This window comes from Trachypithecus francoisi, unplaced genomic scaffold (genome assembly GCF_009764315.1).
Source record: "Trachypithecus francoisi isolate TF-2019V2 unplaced genomic scaffold, Tfra_2.0 Lachesis_group3, whole genome shotgun sequence".
NCBI classification, from domain to species: Eukaryota; Metazoa; Chordata; class Mammalia; order Primates; family Cercopithecidae; genus Trachypithecus; species Trachypithecus francoisi.
Window position 1 is genome coordinate 53,450,607 of NW_022681468.1, and position 24,372 is coordinate 53,474,978.

A 24,372-nucleotide genomic window follows, 5' to 3' on the forward strand; every position below is an offset into this window, starting at 1 on the left:
TTTTAGATACCTCATAAAAGTGGAATCACACAGTATTTATCTTTTTCTGACTGGCTTATTTCACTTAGCATAACGCCTTCAAGGTTCACCCATGCTGTAGCATGTAAGAGGACTTCCTTCTTTAGAGGGCTAATAATCCATTGTGCATATATACCGCATTTTCTTTATTCATCCACTGATGGCCATCTGGGTTGCTTCCACCTCCTGGCTATTGTGAATAGTGGTGCCATGAACATGGCTGTGCAACTATCTCTTTGAGATCCTGCTTTCAATTCTTTTGATATATACCCAGAAGAGGCATTGCCGAATCATATGTTAGTTCTATTTTTAACTTTTTTTTTAAACTCCGTACTGTTTTCCAAAGCAGTTGAACCATTTTACGTTCTCACCAGCAGTTCCAATTTATCTGCATCCTCATCAACACTTTTTTTTTCTCTCTCTCTCTTTTTGGATTCTTGTCTTGCTTTCCTGTCACTTCTTTCTCAGTCTCCCTTCTTGGTTTGATTCATTTCCTTGATCCCCAGGTCTCAGAGTGTTTGTACTTCATTCGTATATGTTGACACTTACTCCCCTCAGTGATCTCATTCACTCTCATGGCTGTAAACACTTTCTCTTTGCTTACATGCCCCGATTTTGTATCTTAGTTACAAATCTTGGCTCTCACCTCTAGGCCCATATATCCACTGCCTACTCACCCTCTGTATGTGAATGAGCCCCTCTCACCTGACACGTCCCAAACCAAACTCTTCTATTCCAAACCCGCTCCTCCATAGTCTTTCCCATACAGCAGTCAACAGCAGCTCAATTTCTTCTGGTTGCTCAGATTAAAAACTTTGAGAGTCTTCTTACTGCTTCCTTTTGCTTCCCATCTCACCTCCAACCTACCAGCAAACCCCTGGACTCTTTCTTCAAAATATAATCAGAATCCAACCCCTTATCCTCGTTCTACTGCTATCACACTAGCCTGGCTATCTATATTTCTGTATTTCTTTTCTCTTTCTTTCCTGTTTTTTTGTTTTGTTTTGTTTTTCAGACAGAGTCTTGCTCTGTCACCCAGGTTGGAGTGCAAAGGCATGATCTTGGCTCACTGAAGTCTCCTGGGCTCCCGGGCTCAAGCAATCCTCCCACCTCAGCCTCCCCAGCAGCTGGGACTATAGGTGCATGCCACCACCATGTGTTGGTGCCATCCTCACAGTAATAAGTTCTCACTCTGAATTCAGGTGAGATCTGGTTGTGTAAAAGAGTGTGGGTGGGTCTCTCTCTCTCTCTCCCCACCCCCTCCCTCTTCCTCCCTCTCCCTTACTCTCTTTCTCTCTCTCCCTGTCTCTCTGATGTGCCTGCTCCCCCTTCACCTTCCACCATGATTGGAAGCTTCCTGAGCCCCTCACAAGAAGCAGATACTGGCACCATGCTTCCTTACAGCCTGCAGAAGCACGAGCCAATTAACCTCTTTTCTGTATAAATTACCCCCACTCATGTACTTCTTTATAGCAAGGCAAGAATGGACTAACACAAGTGATACATTTGATAGTGAAAGGTTGCCTTCAAGGACTCATATTGTATCTTCCTGTTTTGGGGAAACACTTCTGAGGCAAACCAGAAACCGATTTTGCAGATGAAGAGACAACAGAGAGATCAGGTGACATGAGCAAGGTCAAGGATGGTGACCAGAAGCCGAGTTTTGTTTCTCTGAGAACAAGAGCTTGCGCTAAGAAACCCTAGGAAACAAAGTCCTTTTTCACACTAGTTATTTCCTGTGAAAATGACTAGTTTCCTCTATAAAGTAGGGCCAAGGAGAGAGCTCTCATCTGAAATCATTTTGCTTTCATAGTGGGTATGGATTAGTCAGGCTGCTGGTTACTGTGTCCCTTCTCACCAAGAAATGTGGATGGGCCGGACAAGGCTTTTTTGTAGCCGGAATAAAGCAAAGCTGACACTGGTAGGAGAAATTAGCATGTTCTGACTATATTTGTACAGTGTATTAACCAAATATGCCAAAAGCAGCACACACAAAGGAATCGGAAGACCAGCTCATGCCTGGTTAGGGCATCATTTGCTTGGCTGAGAGTTATTCAGTGTCACATGGCTTGAGGCTAACATGAACGGGCCACCTTACCGAGAGGGAGTGGTGATTGGTACTCTGCATAGAAACCCTATGGAATTTCTAGAGAGAGATGTTTTTATTACCGGTGAACTTAAAATTAAGGTGATATATTTTCTTCTGGCTGACGAGAACAGATACTATCATCCTAGCAAATAGTTTTCTAGAGGCACTGAGTCTCTTATAAACATTTTCATTTATCTGTCTAACTGGCATCAGAGCAGCCCGCGCCACAACTGTTGCCAGCCTCTTCTCTCGACGCCAGCCTCCTATCGTCCTTGTGTGTTCCACCCTACCAAGGGTAGAGGGATCAAGGAAGCTCCTGTGGCAAACAGATTCAGTTTTATCTCATCCTAAAAAAATACTGTAATGTCATGAAAAATCAAGCCAAAACTGAGGAGGAAGGAGAGATAGACATGACTTTTAGTTTTAACACTTGTCTATTCATTAACCCCACCCACGTCCAATCACTTCTGGCTTCAGGTACATACGGCTTATATTTATGACTAATGCCTGGTATTCTTTCTTTACCTTGGGCCTTGCTTGGAGGAGCAAATACTGCTGGAGCTGCTAGAGGGTTCTGTGATTTATGGATACCCATTTCAGAAACCCTGTGTGTCCTGAAAGGTTGCTTAGGGCTTCTTGATTCTCAGCATCCTCGTATTCTTTTCACTTCTGCAACAAATGTTAGATGAGTCACGCAGATATGAACTGCATCCACCATTGGGGGTAGATAGGAATGGGATGAACAGAAATGGTCCGTGGCCCCATTTCAGCAGCTATTTAAAATAGCTGGAAAGGAAACAACAAGCAGCCCTGTATCTAAGCCAGGTTACTTGCTGGCTGGCCCTTTAACTGAGGTAACTCCTGATTAAGTAAATGAGTCTGATTCATTTTACAGAGGTCTAATTAATACTTTACCATTACAGAGTCACTTCAAATTCCCAGGATTGGCCCTACAAATCCTAAGGTCAGGATTTCTCAGTTGCTTGGGAAATACTTCTTATTCCTGAGCTTCACACATAGATAAACGACAGAACAGAATCTTTAATAAAAGTCTTAAAAAATGCCTAATGTTAGAGTTTGGTGAGAACAAAGAAAGCACATCATTTATTATAGACTACAGCTTAGTTCTCACTAGTTATTGTGATGGTATGGAGGCTAGAAAAAGGCAAACACCCAGCCAGGTGCGGTGGCTCACGCCTGTAAATCACAGAACCCTCTAGCAGCTCCAGCAGTATTTGCTCCTCCAAGCAAGGCCCAAGGTAAAGAAAGAATACCAGGCATTAGTCATAAATATAAGCCGTATGTACCTGAAGCCAGAAGTGATTGGACGTGGGTGGGGTTAATGAATAGACAAGTGTTAAAACTAAAAGTCATGTCTATCTCTCCTTCCTCCTCAGTTTTGGCTTGATTTTTCATGACATTACAGTATTTTTTTAGGATGAGATAAAACTGAATCTGTTTGCCACAGGAGCTTCCTTGATCCCTCTACCCTTGGTAGGGTGGAACACACAAGGACGATAGGAGGCTGGCGTCGAGAGAAGAGGCTGGCAACAGTTGTGGCGCGGGCTGCTCTGATGCCAGTTAGACAGATAAATGAAAATGTTTATAAGAGACTCAGTGCCTCTAGAAAACTATTTGCTAGGATGATAGTATCTGTTCTCGTCAGCCAGAAGAAAATATATCACCTTAATTTTAAGTTCACTGGTAATAAAAACATCTATTTATAGAAATTACAGGTGTGAGCCACTGTGCCTGTAATTTCCAGCACTTTGGGAGGCCAGGCAGGCAGATCACAAGGTCAAGAGTTCAAGACCAGCCTGGCCAGCATGGAGAAACCCCGTCTCTACTAAAAATGCAAAAGAAAATTAGCTGGCGTGGTGGTGCGTGCCTGTAATCCCAGCTATTGGGAAGCTGAGGCAGGAGAATTGCTTGAACCCAGGAGGCAGAGGTTGCAGTCAGCCATGATCTTGCCACTGTAGTCGAGCCTAGAGGATGGAGCGAGACTCCGTCTCCAAAAAAAAAAAAAAAAAAGAGAGAGAGAGAGAGAGAGAGAGAAAGGCGAACACTCAATAGAGACTTCAGAGGAGACTTGTTCTAGGAAATGTTTTGGAGTCATGACGAAAACCTCAGGATTCTAATTACACAAGGGGATCAGCTCATGTTTTCTTCTCGTTTGCAAAAAAAAAAAAAAACAAACAAACAAAACAACAAACCACCAGAAGACTTTATTTTAAAAACTTTCAGCCTTCCTTTACATAACAGATCACTTTCTAAACATCTAGGTGGCCTTATTTAATCTAACTGGGCAATTGAACAGAAACCCTGCCAGCCCTCTGGGCCTACTTTCCTTTCAAATCTCAGTGTCATCAAGAGATTTCAGGCTTGCCTATTTAATGTACCAGGCAGTGCTTGGAGCTGGGGATAAAACAGTGAACCAGGCACAGTCCCTATTTTTAGGAAGCTTACACTCTAAAGGTAAAGACGGACCCATAAATACAGAATTTCAACATGGTGTGATTTGTACTAAGGCAGGCCCCAGGGTATGGTGGAAACACCTAGAAGAGGCATTTTTTTTTCCAGACTGAAAGAAAATTTTAGTTTATAGTACTTATGTGAAATACAGCAATCTGTTATATTGAATAAGAATTTTTCTCTAGCTAATAAATACAAAGCTCAGTGCACTCCCTCAGTTAGCAAGGAAGTGATATAAATTCATTTTTGATCCTTGGCTATCTGATGGAGATAAACTGGAATCAGAATTTGAAGCAATGAAATCAAGAATCAGACCTGCCTGACTTTTGAGGTCTCATGTTTTTACTGTTATTCACCCAAAGGATCTTAATTGAAGTAGACCCACTGAGTGAATAACAGTAAATAACATGAGACTTCAAAAGACCTGACTTTTGAGTAAATAACATGAGATCCTGACTTACAAAATAAAACGTGAAGTGGAAGAATTTTAATACTACTAAATGAGAGAATGGGATCAGAGTAACGAAATGTGATGACTGTAATTCAAAACGACATCGGTTTCGGGTAAGTAATAGAAATTTGATCCCAGACAAAATTATTTATCACGTTGCTGGACTGACTGTCCACTTAAATGAAATTATCTGACCAAATGGAACTGCCAATGGCGGGGAAAGACAAAACATTGTTGTAGGGCTTTCTCCTTAGTTCAACTAAAAACGGGGTCCTTGTCACACAACCATGAAAAATTAGGCTTGCGGACACTTTGAAGGGTGAGAAGGACAGGGTGTGTTAGGTGAAAAGAAAAAAAAGGGAAAGAGAGACTCTTAGCAAAGTCATAGTCCTGCTAGGAGGCTTTCACGCTCAGAGACCGAAACCCAGGTTCCACCCACAACAGGAGAGACCAGGCTCCTCCCCCCAGCAAAATAGCGCCAACTTCCTGAGGCTCCACCCCAGCGTGCACTCGGCCCAGTGCGCAGGCCGGTCGGGGATTCTAGGGGAAGGTCTTTACGCTCGGCTGTCTCAACCTGAGAAGGCAAGGGCAAGTATCAAGGTCATTTTGGGTTTCTCACGGCGTGCTGAGCACCAAACAGGTGGCCTCTGTTCCTGGCCATCCTACTCTGACTGCTGAAAAAAATTAGTCCAAAACTCATTCCACAGTCAGATATAAACTCTCTGGTTTTTTTTTTTTTTTTTTTTTTTAATTACACAGGAGTCTACTTTTGTCCATAGTTTCTATGACTTGTTTAGAAGGGAAGAGACGGAATATTTGTGAAAGTTAAGATCTAAAATCAGCTTTTTGCTTTGTTCTTCATGACTTTTTTTTCCCTAAATAAACTTAAATGTTCCTTGGTGAAGCTTGGTGTTAGAAGCAAACATAAAGTCAAACTGACGATTTCAGGAGACTTCAGAAGACAGAAAAATGACATCATCAGATTGAGAACTCATTAAATAATGTTTCTTTAAAAAAAGTGGACTCTTTTAAAAAAAAAATGGACACTTTACCTTCTCAATGTCCCTAGACCTCTGTTTTCTCAGTCATCTATTCAGCTTAAAAAAAAATTAAACACAAAAACAACTGATCACTTCCTTGGAGCCTTTTTCTCTTTGGCCCTACTTCATCCTCACCTCTCCAAGTATATTTAAGACTTCAGGCCAGGTGTGGCGGCTCACACCTGTAATCCCAGCACTTAGAGAGGCAGAGGTGGGTGAATCACTTGAGGCTAGGAGTTTGAGACCAGCCTGGCCAACATGGTGAAATCCCATCTCTACTAAAAAAAAAATTACAAAAATTAGCCAGGCATAGTGGTGCATGCCTATAATCCCAGTTGCTCAGGAGGCTGAGGCACAAGTCACTTGAACGTGGGGGGTGGAGGTTGCAGTAAGCTGAGATCATGCCACTGCACTCCAGCCTGGGTGATGGAGTGAGACCCTGTCTCAAAAAATAAAATAAAATAAAGGACTTCAATGTCAAGTCTTGCATAAGAGAATTTGAGCAGCAGGCCCCCAAGAAGGCATCATCCTCTGATTTTCAGAGGAGCAGATTCTGAGCGTTTCCTATCTTGTGCACATTTTAATTATCTTTACCTACAATGGCTATACCATAGGTTGGGAAGAGGTTAGCCTCAAAGAGGCCCAGAATCTATTCAGGTCTATTGTCACCTGGATCCTCTGCCATATACTAACTGGTCAAGTTACTTCAACATCCAGTCTCAACTGTAAAATGGGAGCATTTTTGAAAAATTTTTAACTGACATGTATTATATGTTATATTGTATATGTTAATTGTATTGTATTATATTAATTACATAATATAATTGGATATAATAATTCATGGGGTACACAGTGATGTTTTCATACATGTATACAACATTCAATGATCAAATCAGGGTAATTAGCATATCCATCACCTCAAACATTTATCACTTCTTTGCATTGTGAACATTCAAAAATCCTCTCTTGTAGCTATTTGAAAATACAAAATCAGTCATTGTGAACTTTAGTTACCCTACAGTGCTATGGAACACTTGAACTTAACCCTCCTATCTAGCTGTGATTTTGAATCCTTTATAAAATGAGAGTTAAAGAATATACTTCTTAGGGTTACTGTGGGGATAAAAGAAGATGGTTCATGTCCAGTGCTTAGAATAGTGACCTGTACACAATGCAAGCTTAACAACTGCTGTGTGTTATTAGGATGATGAACACAAGAGCAGAGATGACAGGCAGCATTGTTAGACGTGCTCGAGAACAGGACATTTTCTAGATGCTAAGTGAGACCAGTGTTTACCTCCAATTATTCACACTTTCAGTAGATCCTGGCTTTGGAAAATGCCATGCGCAGAACCGTAGTATAGTAGTACTGTGTCTCAGTCTATGTATTGCGGCTTGCCTAACAATTTAAGATGAATCTCATCATGGACTTTTCTCCTTAGAGCAACTTAGGTTGTCAGGGGCTGTTTCTTTCTCAAAGTTCCTCTGCTGAATCGCAGAGCAGAAGTTTGTTGTGGCATTGACTCTCTTCCTCTTCCTTTTTGCCTCTGACCTGCAGTATTATACCTTCAAACAGCAAAGACTCTCAGTTTGGCCCAAAGACTCTCACATATAGGCCCAATCTTCCTAAATGTTTTATATTTCAAAATTACCTGTCCCATCCCATTCTTCTCTATTAACTAACCTCAACTCAAATGAATAAGCCTGATGATGTACTACTAATTTCAAGTAAAATGATTGGTAGTGATGACTGATATATAAATAGTACTTCATAATTTAATAGATATACTAATTTAACTGATATACTTCCACGTATAGTCTGCCATTTTGACTTCATAGCTATTATGTGGTATCTAGGTGGGTGTTATCATTCCTATTTTCAGATTAAGAAACTGGGGCTCAAGTGAATTAACTGGCTTGCTCTAGTCTACAAAACTGTTAAGGAACCTCAGTTAGGAACCCAAAGGTGCTTCTGTGGTCTATGAAGCCAACCTCAATATGATGTTAGTTCCTTAAAGTAATTCATAAGGTATGAATGACCAATAGCTTAAGCCTATCAAGAAATATGCACATTTAAAAAGAGACCTGGAAAGGATCATAATTTTATAACTACAGAATGAAGGCTGGGTAGGAAGCAGGAATTCTAGTATCTCTGAGCAGAGAATCTTTCTGATTTTTGTTGCCCATTCCTGCTGTCCTGCATGCTCAGCCCTAGGCAGAGGTGTCCCAGAGTCTGTTGAAGCTGAGAGAAGAGTCCACCCCTACCCCAGAGAATCTGGGATCCTTTCCTGTCCAAGCAAGGGTTGTATTCCATTTTATCTTACATTCATATACATTTTATATTCCATTCCATGTCTATATACATATTTTTTAAATAAAGTGAAACTTTTACCATAATTATCTTGGCACATGGTGACAATTTCTCCATTTAAGAAAGTGCTAAGATAGTATGAAATCCATTTAAGGTCTGCCAAACAAATATTTATTTACTTAAATCAAAATCAAGAACATATGCGTGTATATATATATATATACACACACGCACACATATTTACCAATACAGAATATAAAAATATAAACATGTATGCATATATTTGTGTATGTATGGGGAAAAGTGAACACTAACCATCCAATTTCACAGTTTCAAAAAATGTGAATCTCTACACCAACTCTCTCTTAACCTCCACAGTTCAAATCCACATCTCAAACTTTCTGATTGAATTTGCTTACCCCTATGTAATTCTAACTTAAGACCTAAGACCAAAAAGGAATCCTCTTTGAAATGCTCCCTCTCACTCTGGGCACCATCTTGAAGGTTCCAACAGAAACGGCAACACATCAGCTTACCATGGCAGCAAGTCGCCAGCCCACAAGAGAAAAAAGCTTTAGACAGGCTCCAAGCATTTCCTGCTTAATGCCTATTATTTTCTCTGCTCAGTTGTCATTTTTAAATAAGGGTATTTTGTGAAAAACAAAACCACCCTGTACATGGGAAACCATAAAGAAAGTTATTTGCCAGAAAGAACTGCCTTGCTAACAAAACATATGTTGGCATGTTTAAAGACAGAGCTCCTGGGGCTGCCTTGAGTAAGTCTTGCTGAAAGTGTCTGCATGGCATTATACACAAGGCTTTCCCTTCTTCTCTGCCCCCACCCTGCAGCCTTGGAAATTTGCAGTTGCAATCTTTGACTGGACTCTATTGAGACTTTCCACCCCCGGCTGCTCAGGAAACACATACCAGCAAACAGAATGAAAGGGCCTTTTATAACTAGGAGTCCGTTATGTCTTAAACAGACTCCCACAGAAAGACTCTTTTGTTTCTTACTCTTTAGGAAAAACTGAGCTCCTTCTGAAAAGTCTTTGGAGAGGGAGGAGAAACCCAAGACAGGGAGAAGGCTCAAGGGAGGCAGATAGGAGGCTAGAGACAAAGGAGGGGCAGTGGAAATTGTCAGAAAGGTTGAACTCTACTTTTCTAAGGCAAAAGTGACAGTGTTGGATGGCCGCTGATAGGGGTAGAGGCCAGGGTGTGGTTGCCAGGGCTAAGGAGAAGAGCTGGCTGCTACTATCCCTTGGAGTCTTCTCCCTCGCCAACTACCACCATCCCCAAAAGAGGGAGTCATCCATAGCGAAAAACACTGAGAGACTCTAGTGCTCTGGTCTCCAGAAAAGTTTCAGGAAACTAGATTTTTGCTAAGTAAACTTAAGTTCTTGTCTTTCTCTTCTCCTTTTCCTTTTATCTAAAAAGCTACATTTTCTGTTTTACAAGATCCACAAACAGTTTCTTTCCCATGATAGTATCCTAGTTTCTCACAGAAAAAGTAGTTTCTTCTCTTTTATAAGAAAGTATAATCTCCATTATTTCAGCCATCCCCAAATCACAGTAGTCTGAATTGTCAGAGTTTTAGCTGTCAGAGGATTACACAAACACGCATATACACACAGAACATGGAAGAAATGTAAAAGTCTTACTAATTCATTCTTTATTAAACATTTAATAACCATTTATCATAATATAACTGAGTCCAGGCAGTATCATTTATGAAGAAAATGCTAAAGAAAATGGTGTGAAGGAACAAAATGATAGAGTTTTAGAGATTGGATGTGTTAAGGAATGAAGAGAAAATGATGCTGTTTATTGCAAATCTGTATGGGTTTCATTAAAACAGAATCTCTATGATACAGTAAGTCAACTGAAGTTAATGCTTATACATTTTTAATGAATTTTTTCATAATTTGAAAAATCTTTTCAAGTTTAATTTATGAGGTCTCATGTTGCTTAAGCAGAGCAAAAAGCCATTGGCATAAGAGAATCTACCTCTCAGCCTCTGAAATAATGGCATCGATTTCTCCTGCTTTGTTGTCCTGGCCGCAGGTGTGAAGGCATTATGAAGAAAGCACTAGTTCAATATCCTGTGTGCACCCTACCCTCAGGGGCTTAATTACCTGCCTGTGTCCTAAGGAAGAAGTGGGTATGAAATAAAGCATTCTATGGTTTGAGCCTTCTTCCAACAATAAAAAGTTGTGCTTTAAAACATGCCTAACACAAAGCGAGGTTTGGTAAGAATTGTGGAAATGTCAGTTATTGGTTCCCATACAATATTTCGTTTATATGTCCACTCCAGGGTCTCGAGTATTCTGCCTCTACAGGAGTCCAGTCCTTAGAAGAGGTGACCTTCTTTCAGGGAATAGTAATAGCAGTTAACACTTCTTACATACCATGAGGCAGGCACTAAGTACTTTACTAGATTAATTCACTGAATTCTCGCAACACTATGAGGTGCAAACTATTTTATCTCCCATCTTACAGTTTTGGAACAGGATGCACAGGGAAGTTAAGAAATGTACTTAGTTACATCGCTGGCAGGTGACAGAGCTGGGATTTCACCCCTCACCATCTGGTTCCCGAGTCTGTACATTTTTTCACTATATGATACAGGCGTTTAGGACACTGAATATAAAAGGACTTCAGAGATGACCTCATCTTAATTCTCTAATTTTATAGGAGAAAGAATGAGATTCAATGAAGTGAAGTGACTTATTCAGAGAAATATGGTGACTTCTTGGCAATGTTTGCAGCAGAACCAGTATCACTCTAATCCTAATGAAATGTATAGATACTGCACCCTTCACCCCACCCAAAGAACTCAGGTTCTCCTAAGCAGCCCAGCTCCCATGTTTCCATGGCCCCAACAGTTGCCATTTATCGGGGCTAAGGAAATGTACGATGTCTTGGTTGAGAAAGATCAACACCTATACTGGCAGTAACACAGGTAAAATTCATGGTGAAGGCATCTTTCACTGCCTATATAGTATGAAACAGAAAGAGAGAATAAGAACCATTCAAGGAACATTATTCTAAGAGCTCAAAATCTCTGATGCTCACCTGGACCTTTCCATTTATAAATTCTCTCCAAAGTCAGTCTTTCCAATTGTATCTCATGTTTCATGGCTTTCTGTTCCTATTGTTCAGAGTACTTCTGTATCATAATTTGTAATTATATTCTGCCTTCTGTATCTGTAAAGTCAACCAACCATAGATTGAAAATATTTGGAAAAAATGGGTGGTTATATCTGTATTGAATATGTACAGACTGTTCTTTCTTGTAATTATTTTCTAAAACTATAGTATAACAACTATTTACTTATATTGTATTAGGTATTATAAGTATTATAATTATATTGTATTAGATATTATGAGTAATCTAGAGGTGATTTAAAGTATAGGGGAGGGTTTGTATAAGTTACATGCAAATACGGTTGTCCCTTGATATCTTCAGGGGATTGGTTTCAGGACCCCTGTAGATACCAAAATCTGAGGATGATCAAGTCTTGCAGTCAGTCCTGAGTTAGTTCCAAACATGGTCCTTAGTATCTGCAGGTTCTACATCCCACAAACACCATATTTTTGATCCAAGGTTGGCTGAATTCTCAGATGCAGAACCCACAGATAAAAAGGGCCAACTCTACAACATCATTTTATACAAGGGACTTGAGTATCCACGGATTTTGGTCTCCAAGGGGGTTCCTGGAATCAGTCCCCAACAGATACAGAGTGAGAACGGTTTATATCTAATTGTGTGTGTGTTTATTTCCTCTCCCCAGATAGACTGTACACTCCGTGACCGGGGGCATATCTATTTTTATTTGACTATAAATACCTAGAATCTGGTACATAAACAAGTGTTTGGTTAAAATTTGTTAAATAAACTTATACCAAAGCCTCAGCAACAGAGTGTTAAAAGATGATCTCCGTTTTGCCTGATAAACATCTGTTGTTCAGTGCTCATTATCTTTATCCAGTTACTGGACCGTATCCATGACTAGGGCGGAACGTGTTCAAACAAATGAGTCTCAGTCAGCCAAAGCTCACCTGCCTTACAAATCTACCTTTCATTCAGGGTCCAGGAACCTACTAGCTGGGACTGGTTATGTTGTCAAACCTCAATCATCAAACTAAGGAAAAAGACCAGTCTAAAACATCCAAATTGGGGATACATGTATTACTTTTAAGTTCTGAGGCTAACTCATAGTATGTGAGCTGGATTTGCTACAAAACACTTCTTCTGGGGACCTGCTTGAAAGGCTAGATAAAGCAATTTTTGTTTGGCATGTGCAAATTTATATGTAAAGAGCTATCTTTAAAGACTTTAAAGATGTTCAAAAACAAATTATTCTTTTAACATTTTAAGCATTATTCTTACAATCTTGTTTTCACATTATTGCATTAAACACTTCCATTATTATCTACAAAGAAAAGATTTTTTGAGTAATATTAAACACCACTCCAGTCACTTCTGAAATAAAGCAAATTGTGAATCAATAGAATTTAAATTAATGAAGACTACTCTAAGTTATAAAAATTAGAATAAAATTACAAAATTTAGAGTAAAATCATTGAAAGTTTTCTAGGCCGGGCGTGATGGCTCACACCTGTAAACCCATCACTTTGGGAGGCCAAGGTGGGTGGATTATCTGAGATCAGGAGTTTGAGACCAGCCTGACCAACATGGAGAAACCCTGTCTCCACTAAAAATATAAACTTAGCTGGGCGTGGTGGTGCATGCCTGTAATCCAAGCTACTCAGGAAGGTTGAGGCAGGAGAATCACTTGAACCCAGGAGGCGGAGGTTATGGTGAGCCGAGATCGTGCCACCCACACTCCAGCCTGGGCAACGGCAAAACTCGGTCTCAAAAACCAAAACCAAAACCAAAACTAAAACCAGAACAAAACAAAACAAAATTTTCTAAATTCTGTTTCCTTGATGATGATACACAAGAATTTCTCCAAAAATTTCTCTAAAAGCTTGTTTTTATAAACCCTTTTACAATGAAGGCAATAAGAAAACAGATGCAAGTTCGTAGTTTATTTTGTGCCTAAGTAACAAATCTGCTTTAGTTTCTATTCTGTAGCTGATTTTGTGCCTAAGTAACAAATCTGCTTTAGTTTCTATTCCGTAGCTGATCTCCAAGTATAAATTGTCTTATTTTGGTGTTATATAAATTAATGTATTTATTTTTTTACTTATTTTCACAACCATAAATTATTGGAAAGACAGCCTGCAAACACAAGGCAAGTATTCTCTCATGGAGGTCACACCACAGATGAACAACTCTTCTTTTATTTTTAGAAAATATCTTCGTGTAAGTTGGGATAGATAATTTTAAAATGTGGATTCAACCCTTTGCCTCATTTTGTCAAGACGCAACTGCAAAATCTGCTCTTTTTTTTTTTAATGAAGGAGGTAAAAGTTGACTTTATTTTTTGGAAAAATGCTCTCAGCCGCGACTCATGTCTACATAAGGACAACTAAGAAGCAAAATTGGCCAAAAGCAGCTCTTTGCAGAGTGGAGATGGTGCATCTCTTTACCATGAGCATGAAGACAGCTTGGCGACATGGCCAAAGCTTGTTAGGTCACCACCTTAGCAGGTGTTTTTGACACTGTCTAATAAAAATGCTTTTGGGATGGCTTTCAGCCCACTGTTTTGCCTCTATCGTGTCTGGTTTATTATCTTGTAGCTTTTGTATTCACTTTTGAGGGATGTAGTGAGGCTTGGTTTATCAGTTTTTGTTTGTTTGTTTTTTGTTTGTTTTTTGAGATGGAGTCTCTCTCTGTTGCCCAGACTAGAGTGCAGTGACACGATCTCGGCTCACTGCAACCTCCACCTCCCAAGTTCAAGCAATTCTCCTGCCTTAGCCTCCCAAGTAGCTGGGACTACAGGCGCCTGCCACCATGCCCAGCTAATTTTTGTATTTTTAGTAGAGGCAAGGTTTCAACATGTTGGCCAGGCTTGTCTCAAATCCTTCAGGTGATTCGCCCACCTTGGCTTCCAAGGTTCTGGGATTACAGGTGTGAACTACCACACCCGGCCATTTATCAGTTTTTAATATGGTGTTTCTGATGCTTAATAAGAAAATAATCCAAAGTTCAGATTTTCCTTTGTGATTAAAATAATCATGACCAAATATCTCAAAGGTATGATTTAAAAAAAAGTCTGATTTTTACTTTCAGGGAACAAGAAATCTCCCTTGATTAATCCTAAATACCTTTAATCAGAGGTAATTCAGTGTGTGCAAGATTTATACTGTTTGCTGGAAGTGGAGTGATTTAAAAAAAGACATGGTTTTAATAAACTCTGCACTAGGCTAAGGTTCCAACTCACTCCCTGGAGGATGTTACATCTCACAGGAAGATTACAGAGGCGATCGCAGTATGAAGGCAACCAGCCATGTCGTTGCCTGTCTGACAAATGGGACGCAATTTTCTTGTGCTTTACACCTGGGGCTCAGTAAGTACAGCTACAGAAAAATTGTTTCTTCCTTATCCTTCTTCGTGGCAGCGGCTGGGATTCACTGGAAAGTGTGCTGACTGGTGGATATTTTGACTCCAGAGCATTTGGGGACTTTTCACTATGATGGAAGAAATTTCAGAAATGAGATATCATTTTGAAAGAGTAAGGATTAGCTTAGGATGTACTTACATGCCTAAGGGCTACCAAAGGTTTGGGAAAGTCCATCAGATCATGTTTTTCCTAACTCCTACATCCTCCCCTCTAGCCACAGCCTTGCTTTCACCAGTCTCTGCCCACCAGTGCCCAAGCCAGCCCTGAACATGCCTGGCAGTGTAGATAAAAATCAGATCTCCATCAATGGGTGAGGTCTGAAATAGATTTTGCTTCCTTAAGCCTCATAGCCAGGGACCTAGGAAACACCTGATCACCCAGATAATGCTCCCTTCATCCCACTGTTTTGGCTGGGTCTTCTGCAAGGCTTCAATCTCCAGTGGCCAGACCTTCTTCCCTGAATTTTAATGATAGCTATTACATGGGAGGCCGCTTCAAAGCTGGCAGATAGCCCTGGAACCCTGACACTATCTACTACCTGATATACCCTGTCCATCACACTTCTCCCCTGGGATACCTGTACCAGCCTGGTCCACAGCAGCCTGGCACTGCTCCACCACCCCACAGGCAGGTAGGCCTCCCAGCACCTGGGTCGTCTACTCCTGGCTTCCTCCCACTCAATGGCTACTGTTGAAGCTGCACCAGCTACAGATCCGCTCTCCCAGGAGAGAAGTTTAATTGGATTAATTTCCATTTCTTTTTTTTTTTCCGGGATTATTTTAGTGGAAAATTTTTAGCATTTTGAGATGTTATAACACTGGCATCCTAGAGACCGAAATATGAAATAACTTAGCACAAAATAGGTCCTCGTGGGAAGCCAATGTGCACATTTTCCCACCATCTCTGCCAACGGTGCACTATTCTCAACTACTCCATTTATCTCTAGGGGGCAAATAATGGATGTGTTCCAGCACCCACTCAATTTCGGTGTTTGCGTCTAGCTGAAATAATAATAGATGTAAAATATGGCTCTCTGTCTAAAATTAGCCTCTGGTTAGACACTATCAGCTACCACTCAACACAGAAAATTTTACACAGAAATAAAATGATTACATAGGTAGAATGATGCGTGATGTCATTTACTTAATCAATAATTCTTTATTCTTTTGGTGCCTACTATATGTAGTATGTTGTACAGTAAGGGATAAAGAAACAAACAGGAATAGGCTCCTGTTCTCAAGGAGTTTATCTTTGAGGTTGACATTTTAATTTTTTTTATAGTTGTACTATGTAACTGTAATGCCTCCTGCCCTGAAAATGACGGTTAGTACAGGTTTAACTCACAACAAATATTGTTACCTGTAACCTACTACCACAGTCTCAGGAGAACCCAAAAACCTGGATGTAGCATACTGCGGTGTGTCTTTGGGAACACAGGACAGTAGCTGTTTCCTAAGTTCTAAACACAGGACCCGTAATTCACATATGTGGGCAAAAGTGATTCAGGCTAAGTATGTGTTCCTTTCAAAGCACTAATTTAGGCAAATACCACTTTTTTTTTTTTTTTTTTTTTTCCCAAATAGCATTTAGTCACAAAACATTTTAGAAAAATATCAACTTTCTGTTGAGGAGAAATCGTTTAAGGGCTGGGCTAAAATTTCAGAGGAAGACTTTTGTTTGTTTCTTTTTTTTTTTAAAAAAGGTCACTTTATAAAAGAGAACAGATGGCTTCTAACATATCATATTTACCCATTTCCCCTCCCTAATTTTCCATTTACCCCAAATTCAATTTTTTTTCTTGCTGCCCCTTTAAGCCCCTCCCATATCCTCAGAGCAGCTTAGGTGTCTTTTGTGAATTCATTTAAGCTCTTTTTTCCATTCATCGTATTTAGGGCAGTAACAGTTTACAAGAAGCAAAACACATTGTAAGTTAGTCATAATTATTACACTCAAATGCATCCTCTCCCTTATAATGGAGCAGAGGTGTAATATGACAAAATAGAATTTTCTCAATCCAATCAGTGAACTGCCCTTCACAGAAGGCATTGGCTCTTTTTCTTTAAGGATGATGCCCTTATTCTAAGAAAAGAGCAAAGGTGAGTGGTAGTACAGGGAAGAGAAAACTGAATTGATTCATACACTTAAGCTCTAAACATGGCCAACATCTCTTAGTAGCCAAAGTCAAATGGTAAATACTTTGGATTACATAGTTTTCTGACAAAGTAAAGGCAAAGCATACTCCTAAGTAGAAAGAAAGGACTCTGAACTTTTAAACTCAAGCAAGCAGTCATGGAGTGACAGGCTCTTTGGCCTTGCCTGATCACAGTGTACCTGACAGAAAGGCATGATGGCAGGGCAGGTATTGTCTTTGTCCGTTTCCCCCATTTTGTTGAGACCCCAATCATACCATCTTCAGGTTTCCTCCACAGTTATGCATAAATGAGTGACTTTGGTCAGTATCAAAGACCAGTATTTGGTCTATATTACACTTGAAACCACAAAAACCATGAAGAACTCTTCAAGTGAAATCTGATAAAGCTAAAAGCCCATGAGGATCAGTTCAACAAGTTGCATCAGCAAAGACCTCTCTTTGTTACTGGATCTACCAGATCCAGGCCGCAAAGGAGCTCCCTTAGACTGCTTTAATTAGGTATTTCACTTACAAATGAATTAATTAATTAGAGATAAGCACCTGAAAGCACATTACTCATGTGGTCTAGTTAAAGCTTTAAATAGATAAAAAAAAAACTGCTGACACCTCATTACTATTAGATAATTTTACACAGGACTTAACACCCAAGATGATTTACCAAACCTCTTGCCAAAACAGCATTTATTCTAATCCCTCCCACACCTTGGGAACCCTTAGCACAAAGATCCTTCAAGAAGATTCAGGGAGAAAGGATTAAAGCGGAGCTATGGTTACTGTGGCCTGTGTTTCTTTATCAGTTTTTCTTTCAGACATAGTGAAATGGCCTGAGACGGCAGTCCTTTTCCATTCTACCTTGGTCTGACTCGTCTGTTTTATGTTGTCTAATAACTCCATTCAATGGCACAGTCATTTCTGGCAGCCTCCAGCTAGAATCAGAGTGGTGGCAGACATACTCAAGAGCCAATATGGAATGACTCCATTCCCCCAAAAACAAGCTGATTGCAATTTCAGTATCTTCTGCAAAAGTAGATAAAAAGGCAAGCAAGCAAACAAAAGACCTTTAACTTTATATTGGATAGAGTGACTCCCAGTTTTAAGCACACATGGAAACTCTTACCTACAGATAAAATTTTAGTGATATTCTTCCCATTGTTTCTCATATATATGAAATGAAACATATGTATAAAAAGATATTTGGATATATGTAGCATATGCTTATATTATATATGCAAAATATGCATAAATTATATACATGCAACATTTTCATTGTTGGTGGTCAGTTTTAAGGGAGAATATACAGTACTTTGATCCCAATAATAGAACTTATAAATGTACCTTAAAGGAAGTCACCTCCAATCCCACAGTAACTTCTAGTTTTACAGCAGTACTAAGAGCTCTGTGCTTATTCCTTTATCTAGAGCACAGCTTTTTGATCTGTTGCTCCTCCATACAACCTCTAGACCTCCTCCCTACGTCTGTCCTTCTTCCCTGATCCCAAAGATGATGACATGGGGTAAAGGACCATTCATCCTGTACTGTCCTCTCATCCTACCGATCCCATAGCACCTGTTCTTTCTGCTCTCCCCCATAAACTTATTTGTTTATTTTTAGAGACAGGGTCTCACTCTGTCACCCAGACTGGAGTGCAGTGATGCAACCTTAACTCACTGTAACCTCTGTTTCCCAGGCTCAATCAATCTTCCTGCCTCATCCTCCCAAGCAGTTGGGACTACAGGCACAAGCCACCACACTGGCTAATTTTCTTGTTTAAACATTTTTGAAAAACGAGGTCTTGCCATGTTGCCCATACTGGTCTCGAACTCCTGGCCTCAAGTGATCTTACTGCCTCAGTTTCCCAAAGTGTTGGTATTACAGGCATGAGCTACCACACCTGGCCTACTTGTTAATGCTTCTATCATCCTCCAACTTATTAATTTTTTAAAAATATAAACGTACATTACAGGTGAAAGAATAAAACAAGGAACACCCACATACCAACCACCTAGAGTTAACAATGGTCACTTTTGCTTCCCCTGTCCCTCTGTTTCTCCTACCATTTGAAACTAGGTAGCAGATTTCTTGAGACTTCATTCCTGAACACTTCACAGTATCATCCCTTTGAAAGCAGAAACATAAGCTTACAGGTTCAATTAATTAATTTCTAGCAGATTTAGTGAGCTTCAGCAGTTTTACTTAAACATTTGTTTTCATTTTTCTTGGGCTACCTTCCACCTCAAAGAAACAAAACACACACATACATACACATCCCCACCCCCAAAAGCAAGCCAGTAGCTGAAATACAGGTTGCAGCATAGTATCCGATGTAACGTTTTTGTAAGGACTGCCCACACGATGTTGTTCACCTGTGTGGTGCCTTTGGCCTCCTATTAGAATCATTGACATTTTAGAAGAAAGCATCCAGGCTGGTAACCCTGTAGAGAATAGCTCTCCCGAGAATGTCAGACTTGGTCAATTATGCAATTGTTTTGGGAATTTTACCCCTGGGCACTGGTTTGTCTGAAGAAGCCCAGCAGTAATGAAAGTCGACAGGACTCCACCCACAAGGGGAGTTTTGTCCTGGAAATGGTGTCAGGCATCTCTGGAAAGACCTCTGCTCAACCTTCACCAACCAGGGCAGCCTTAGCAACAACAGGAAGCAACGATCTTTCCCTCACCTAACTGGAGTCAGGGAGGGTGTAACATTATCAGGATACACTCAGTATTTAGGCTGAGCCACTGGAATGAAGGGGTTTTGGGGATTGGGGTGTGGGGGTGGAAGATGGGAGCAGCTCACAGTCCCGCCTAAAGTACAAGGGAATCTTAGTGCTCTCTTCCTTTTCTGGTCATTCCTACTATATCCCCCATTCTTTCTTCTCCATCTCCCAAGAATAATGAAAGCTAATTTATGTATGACTGAGAAGCAGTGCAGGAAAGTGGTCAAGAGCTTGGACTCTGGGCCACACTGCCCAAGTCTGAGTCTTAGTTCTGCCATTTACTCAATATGTGATGTTGGGCAAGTTACTTAACCTGTGTGCCTCCATTTCCTCATCTTGAAAGTGGGGATGGTAACACTACCACATATTTCCTGGGCGCTTGGGAAGATTAAATAAGTTAATATATGTAAAGTGCCTAGAACAGTGCCTGACACTGTTAGCTATATTTTTTCATTTACTAAGCAATTACTTTATATAAAGCCTTTTTCATGCTTCAACTCCTTTAATCTACCAATAACAACAACAACAACAACAACAAAAACATAAGAAAAGGCTATCAGGATGGGCATGGCGGCTCACGCCTGTAATCCCGGTGCTTTGGGAGGCCGAAGTAGGCAGATCATTTGAGGCCAGGAGTTTTGAGACCAGTCTGGGAAATGCAGTGAGACTCTGTCTCTATAAATGTTTTTTGTTTTGTTTTGTTTTGTTATAATTAGCCAGGCTTGGTGGCATACACCTGTAGTCCTAGCTACCGAGGATGCTGAGGTGGGAGGATTACATGAGCCCAGGAGTTAGAGGTTACAGTGAGCTATGATAGCACCACTGTAACCCAGCCTGGGCAATACAGCAAGACCTTGTCTCTTTAAAAAAAAAAAAGCTATCATTACTCTCATTCCATAGATGAAGAAAATTAAGTTCAGATCAAGTTCACTAAATTTCCAAGATTTCCCAGTCAGTAAGTGGTGGGGCCACGATTTGAACTCGGGCAATAGGTCTCTAAGGTCACATCTTTGGTCATTCAGCTCTGTGACGTCCCAAGTCAGGACACAAGAACCACCACGTTACTGGTTAGGGACTACTTCATTCTCATAGGCCTTGATAACCATTCCCTTCCCTACTCCATAACAGAATTTATTCATATTTTCCCACCCCAAGCACACACATACATACACATGTACATAGGATTTTTATAAAGCTTATTCCATTAAAGCATGACACCAAGCCACATTACACTTTCTGTTTTTGTTGCTGCACATGCCGAAGCTGACCAATGGTACTGACAAACCCCTGCCCCAGCTTCCAGGGCCCTGACCACATTCCCTTCTCACCCCCCAATTGCACCACTAGACAAATTCTGAGCTAGAAGCACAGTTCCCAACTGTACACCTCTTTGTTAAATAATGGCTCAAAACTGACACGAGTAGCAGTGACGCATTTCAGAAGTTCAAAAACTAAAGACAGAAGGGAGGAAAGTAGGTTGTTCTGGAAGCTCTGCCAGCTAATTCCATGTAGACAGGTGACCCATATTATGTCAATTAAGTGCTGTTCTAGAGGCATGCTGCCATGGGCTTTTTACAACATTGAACATTTTAGGGTAATGGGGAGCTGGATTAAGGTTTGCTGAATGCACCAGGGCCTTTCCTCTGTAATTCAATTAATAGAACAAGGCATGGACTTTTGTTGAAATCCTCCCAGGTGGATGAAAGGCAAAGTGGGGCACAGACTTTTAAGTCCATGATGGTAAAAGTAGGCTCAGGCAAGGCTGTTCAGCTTCTGGAGTGTGTGCCATGTGCAAAGATGGGGCACAGCAGTGTTTGCCCATGACGCCCAGGTAGACAACGAGGGGTAAAAGATATATGGCTAATAGAGCCTTGAGATCTCCTGCCCCAGCTGAGATCTCTCACTTCCTGCCCAGTGGCTGTCACTTTCTCTCTTCCTTCCATCCCTGGGCTTTTGAACACTTCCATATCCTGAATTCCTTTTCTCAAAATGCTCCAGGAAAATGTATCGGTCCTTTATGATTTGGTTCCCAGCTCCTTCTTCAGCCTCATTTCTTGCTATGATTCCCTCTGACCACATTGGCCTTTTTCAGTTCCTTAGCTAACCCCCCTCTTTCCTGCCTCAGGGCCTTTGCACACAAACCATTTGTTCGTTTGTTTTCTGCCTGTCATGACTCTACCAGCAACTCTCTTAGTGACCTCAAATTCATCCTGCAGATCTCCATTTTCCTGGCTTCCTGGAATACTAATTTCTAGACATAAATACAGTTTCAAAATATATATTTGTGATTATTGTACATCTTCCCCACTAGACAGGAACCTCCATGCTGGTGCCTGTCTTATTTCACAATTACATACATATGGCTTATTTTAGCTTCCTCACCATGCTGGGAACTATGTTTATTCATTGTTGAATGAATCCATGAATGAATGGATCAATTCCATTCTTTCAGAGTTCTGGTCTCTCAATCAATGCATTTCTTTTCTCTATTTGTATGCTGCTTAAAGGATCTTGAGTCTGAGGTGTCAACCAAAGCAACAGTGGGATTTTCAAAAAGAAATGGTTGTAGGCTGTTGGGAAGAACTGCAAGAAGCCAGCTTTCCATAATCCATTTCTCTTCATTTCTGGCTATTAGTGCCTTCATCAATGCACAGACAGATGCCTGAAGATGTCAGAGTTTAGCTCATTAACAAATGAGGTATGTAAACATCCTCAGTGTTCCTACTCAAGGGGGAGAAGTCAAATTTGGGCCCTGGAGCTACATGCAGCTCTGAAGGGCTGCCTCTGCCTACGAATCAGCCACTCACTGGGTCCTTTATGCAATCCCTGAATGGTTGCTATGATCTTACAGCAGGCCCTTTATTTTCCTTTTCGGCCTTAAACTCCTCTGCCAAGTACGACGACACCATGCCTTCCTCAAAATCATCGTAAGGTATATCGAAGTCGAGTGAGGCTGATATTAGAAGGAAGATGTTATTGCTAGTTTGTCACCATTGTAAAGAGTGTAATTAGGTACAACATTTTTAGCAGATAATTCAGCAATATCTGTTGAATTTTTAATGTCTATACCCTTTCACTTGAAAATTCACCTTTTGAAGATTTGCCCTGAAGAATTCTCGCACAGCACAAAAAGATCAAAAAGATTTATGTACAAACACGATTCATATTTTATAAAAAGCTGAAGGAAAAAGCTCAATTGTCCAACAGTAGAGACTGATTAGATAATTATGGTAACGTTATTCTATTTGCCAGAGTCATTCAATGGAATATTATGTAGCCAAAAAACAGAATGAATTTTATATACTGACATTGAAAGATATACATAATATACTGTTAAGTGAAAAAAAAAGATTCAGAATAGTGCAGTTCTTTATTCTATAGTGATATGTAAATATCTGTTAATAACTATGGTTATATAAGAAGTTTACATGAAAATTTTGATTTCTATATTGTACCCTAGTATTATTTACACTTTATAAGTGTATTTTACTCAAATATAACAATCAAATTTACATTATAAAAGTGAAGGTATAAAAATTTTCTTTAGACGGGTGTGGTGGTTCATGCCTGTAATCCCAGCACTTTGGGAGGCTGAGGTGGGTGGATCACTGGGTCAGGAGTTTGAGGCCAGCCTGGCCAACATGGTGAAACCCCATCTCTACTAAAAATACAAAAAAAAAAAAAAAATTAGCTGGGCGTGGTGGCGCGTGCCTGTAATCCTAGCCACTTAGGAAGCTGAGGCAGGAGAATTGCTTGAACCCAGGAGGTGGAGGCTGCAGTGAGCCGAGATCGCGTCACTGCATTCTAGCCTGGGTGACAGAGCAAGACTCTCCTCTCTCCTCTCTCTCTCTCTTTCCCCCCCTGTGTATTTCTTTCTATCTATCTATCTATCTATCTATCTATCTATCTAAAACTGTAAAATACGGGCCGGGCGCAGTAGCTCATGCCTGTAATCCCAGCACTTTGGGAGGCCGAGGCGGGCGGATCACGAGGTCAGGAGATTGAGACCATCCTGGCTAACATGGTGAAACCCCATCTCTACTAAAAACTACAAAAACATTAGCCAGGCGTGGTGGAGGGCACCTGTAGTCCCAGCTACTCGGGAGGCTGAGGCAGGAGAATGGTGTGAACTCGGGAGGCAGAGCTTGCAGTGAGCTGAGATTGCACCACTGTACTCCAGCCTGGGCGACAGAGAGTCTGTCTCAAATAGATAAATAGATAGATAGATAGATAGATAGATAGATAAAATATGACAGATCATTTTTATTAACTTGACCAAGAGTCTGTCCTTAGACATAGCACCAGACTTAAAAGAATGCAGCTCTCCATGGTTTCTAGAAAAACTAGGCATTTGGGCCTGTGGTAGCCAGGCTCCAAGATGACCTGCAATAAGCCCTGCCCTGGTATTCACATCCTGTGTGACCAACAGAATATTGTAGAAATGATGATATGTTACTTCTAAAATTACATTACAAAAGACTGTGGCTTCTGTCTTGGGCCCTCTTTCTTGGATCACTTGCTCTGGGAAAAGCCAGGTCATGAGCAGTCTACGGAGCGGCCCCAGCCAAGAGAAACCGAGGCCTCCTGCCTACAGC

At 40.6% G+C, this 24,372-nt stretch overlaps 1 protein-coding gene across 9 annotated transcripts in view; it reads right to left on the bottom strand.

Annotated features, from left to right (window-relative positions):
• The window catches only part of GNG2 (G protein subunit gamma 2), a 136,287-nt gene that overhangs the window by 48,410 nt on the left and 63,505 nt on the right, over positions 1-24,372 (bottom strand). Inside the window, exon 3 of one of the 9 annotated variants that reach the window (XM_033188046.1) lies at positions 5,493-5,604. The exons of 7 other annotated variants lie outside the window; for them this stretch is intronic. Coding sequence is in view for 1 of the 2 variants with exons in the window: in XM_033188042.1 (XP_033043933.1) it covers positions 11,454-11,517 (64 nt within the window). In the remaining variant the exon portion in view is untranslated. Of the gene's footprint in view, positions 1-5,492; positions 5,605-11,453; positions 11,586-24,372 lie in introns of all 9 variants that reach the window. One more of the 9 variants, XM_033188042.1, reaches the window with a different exon arrangement.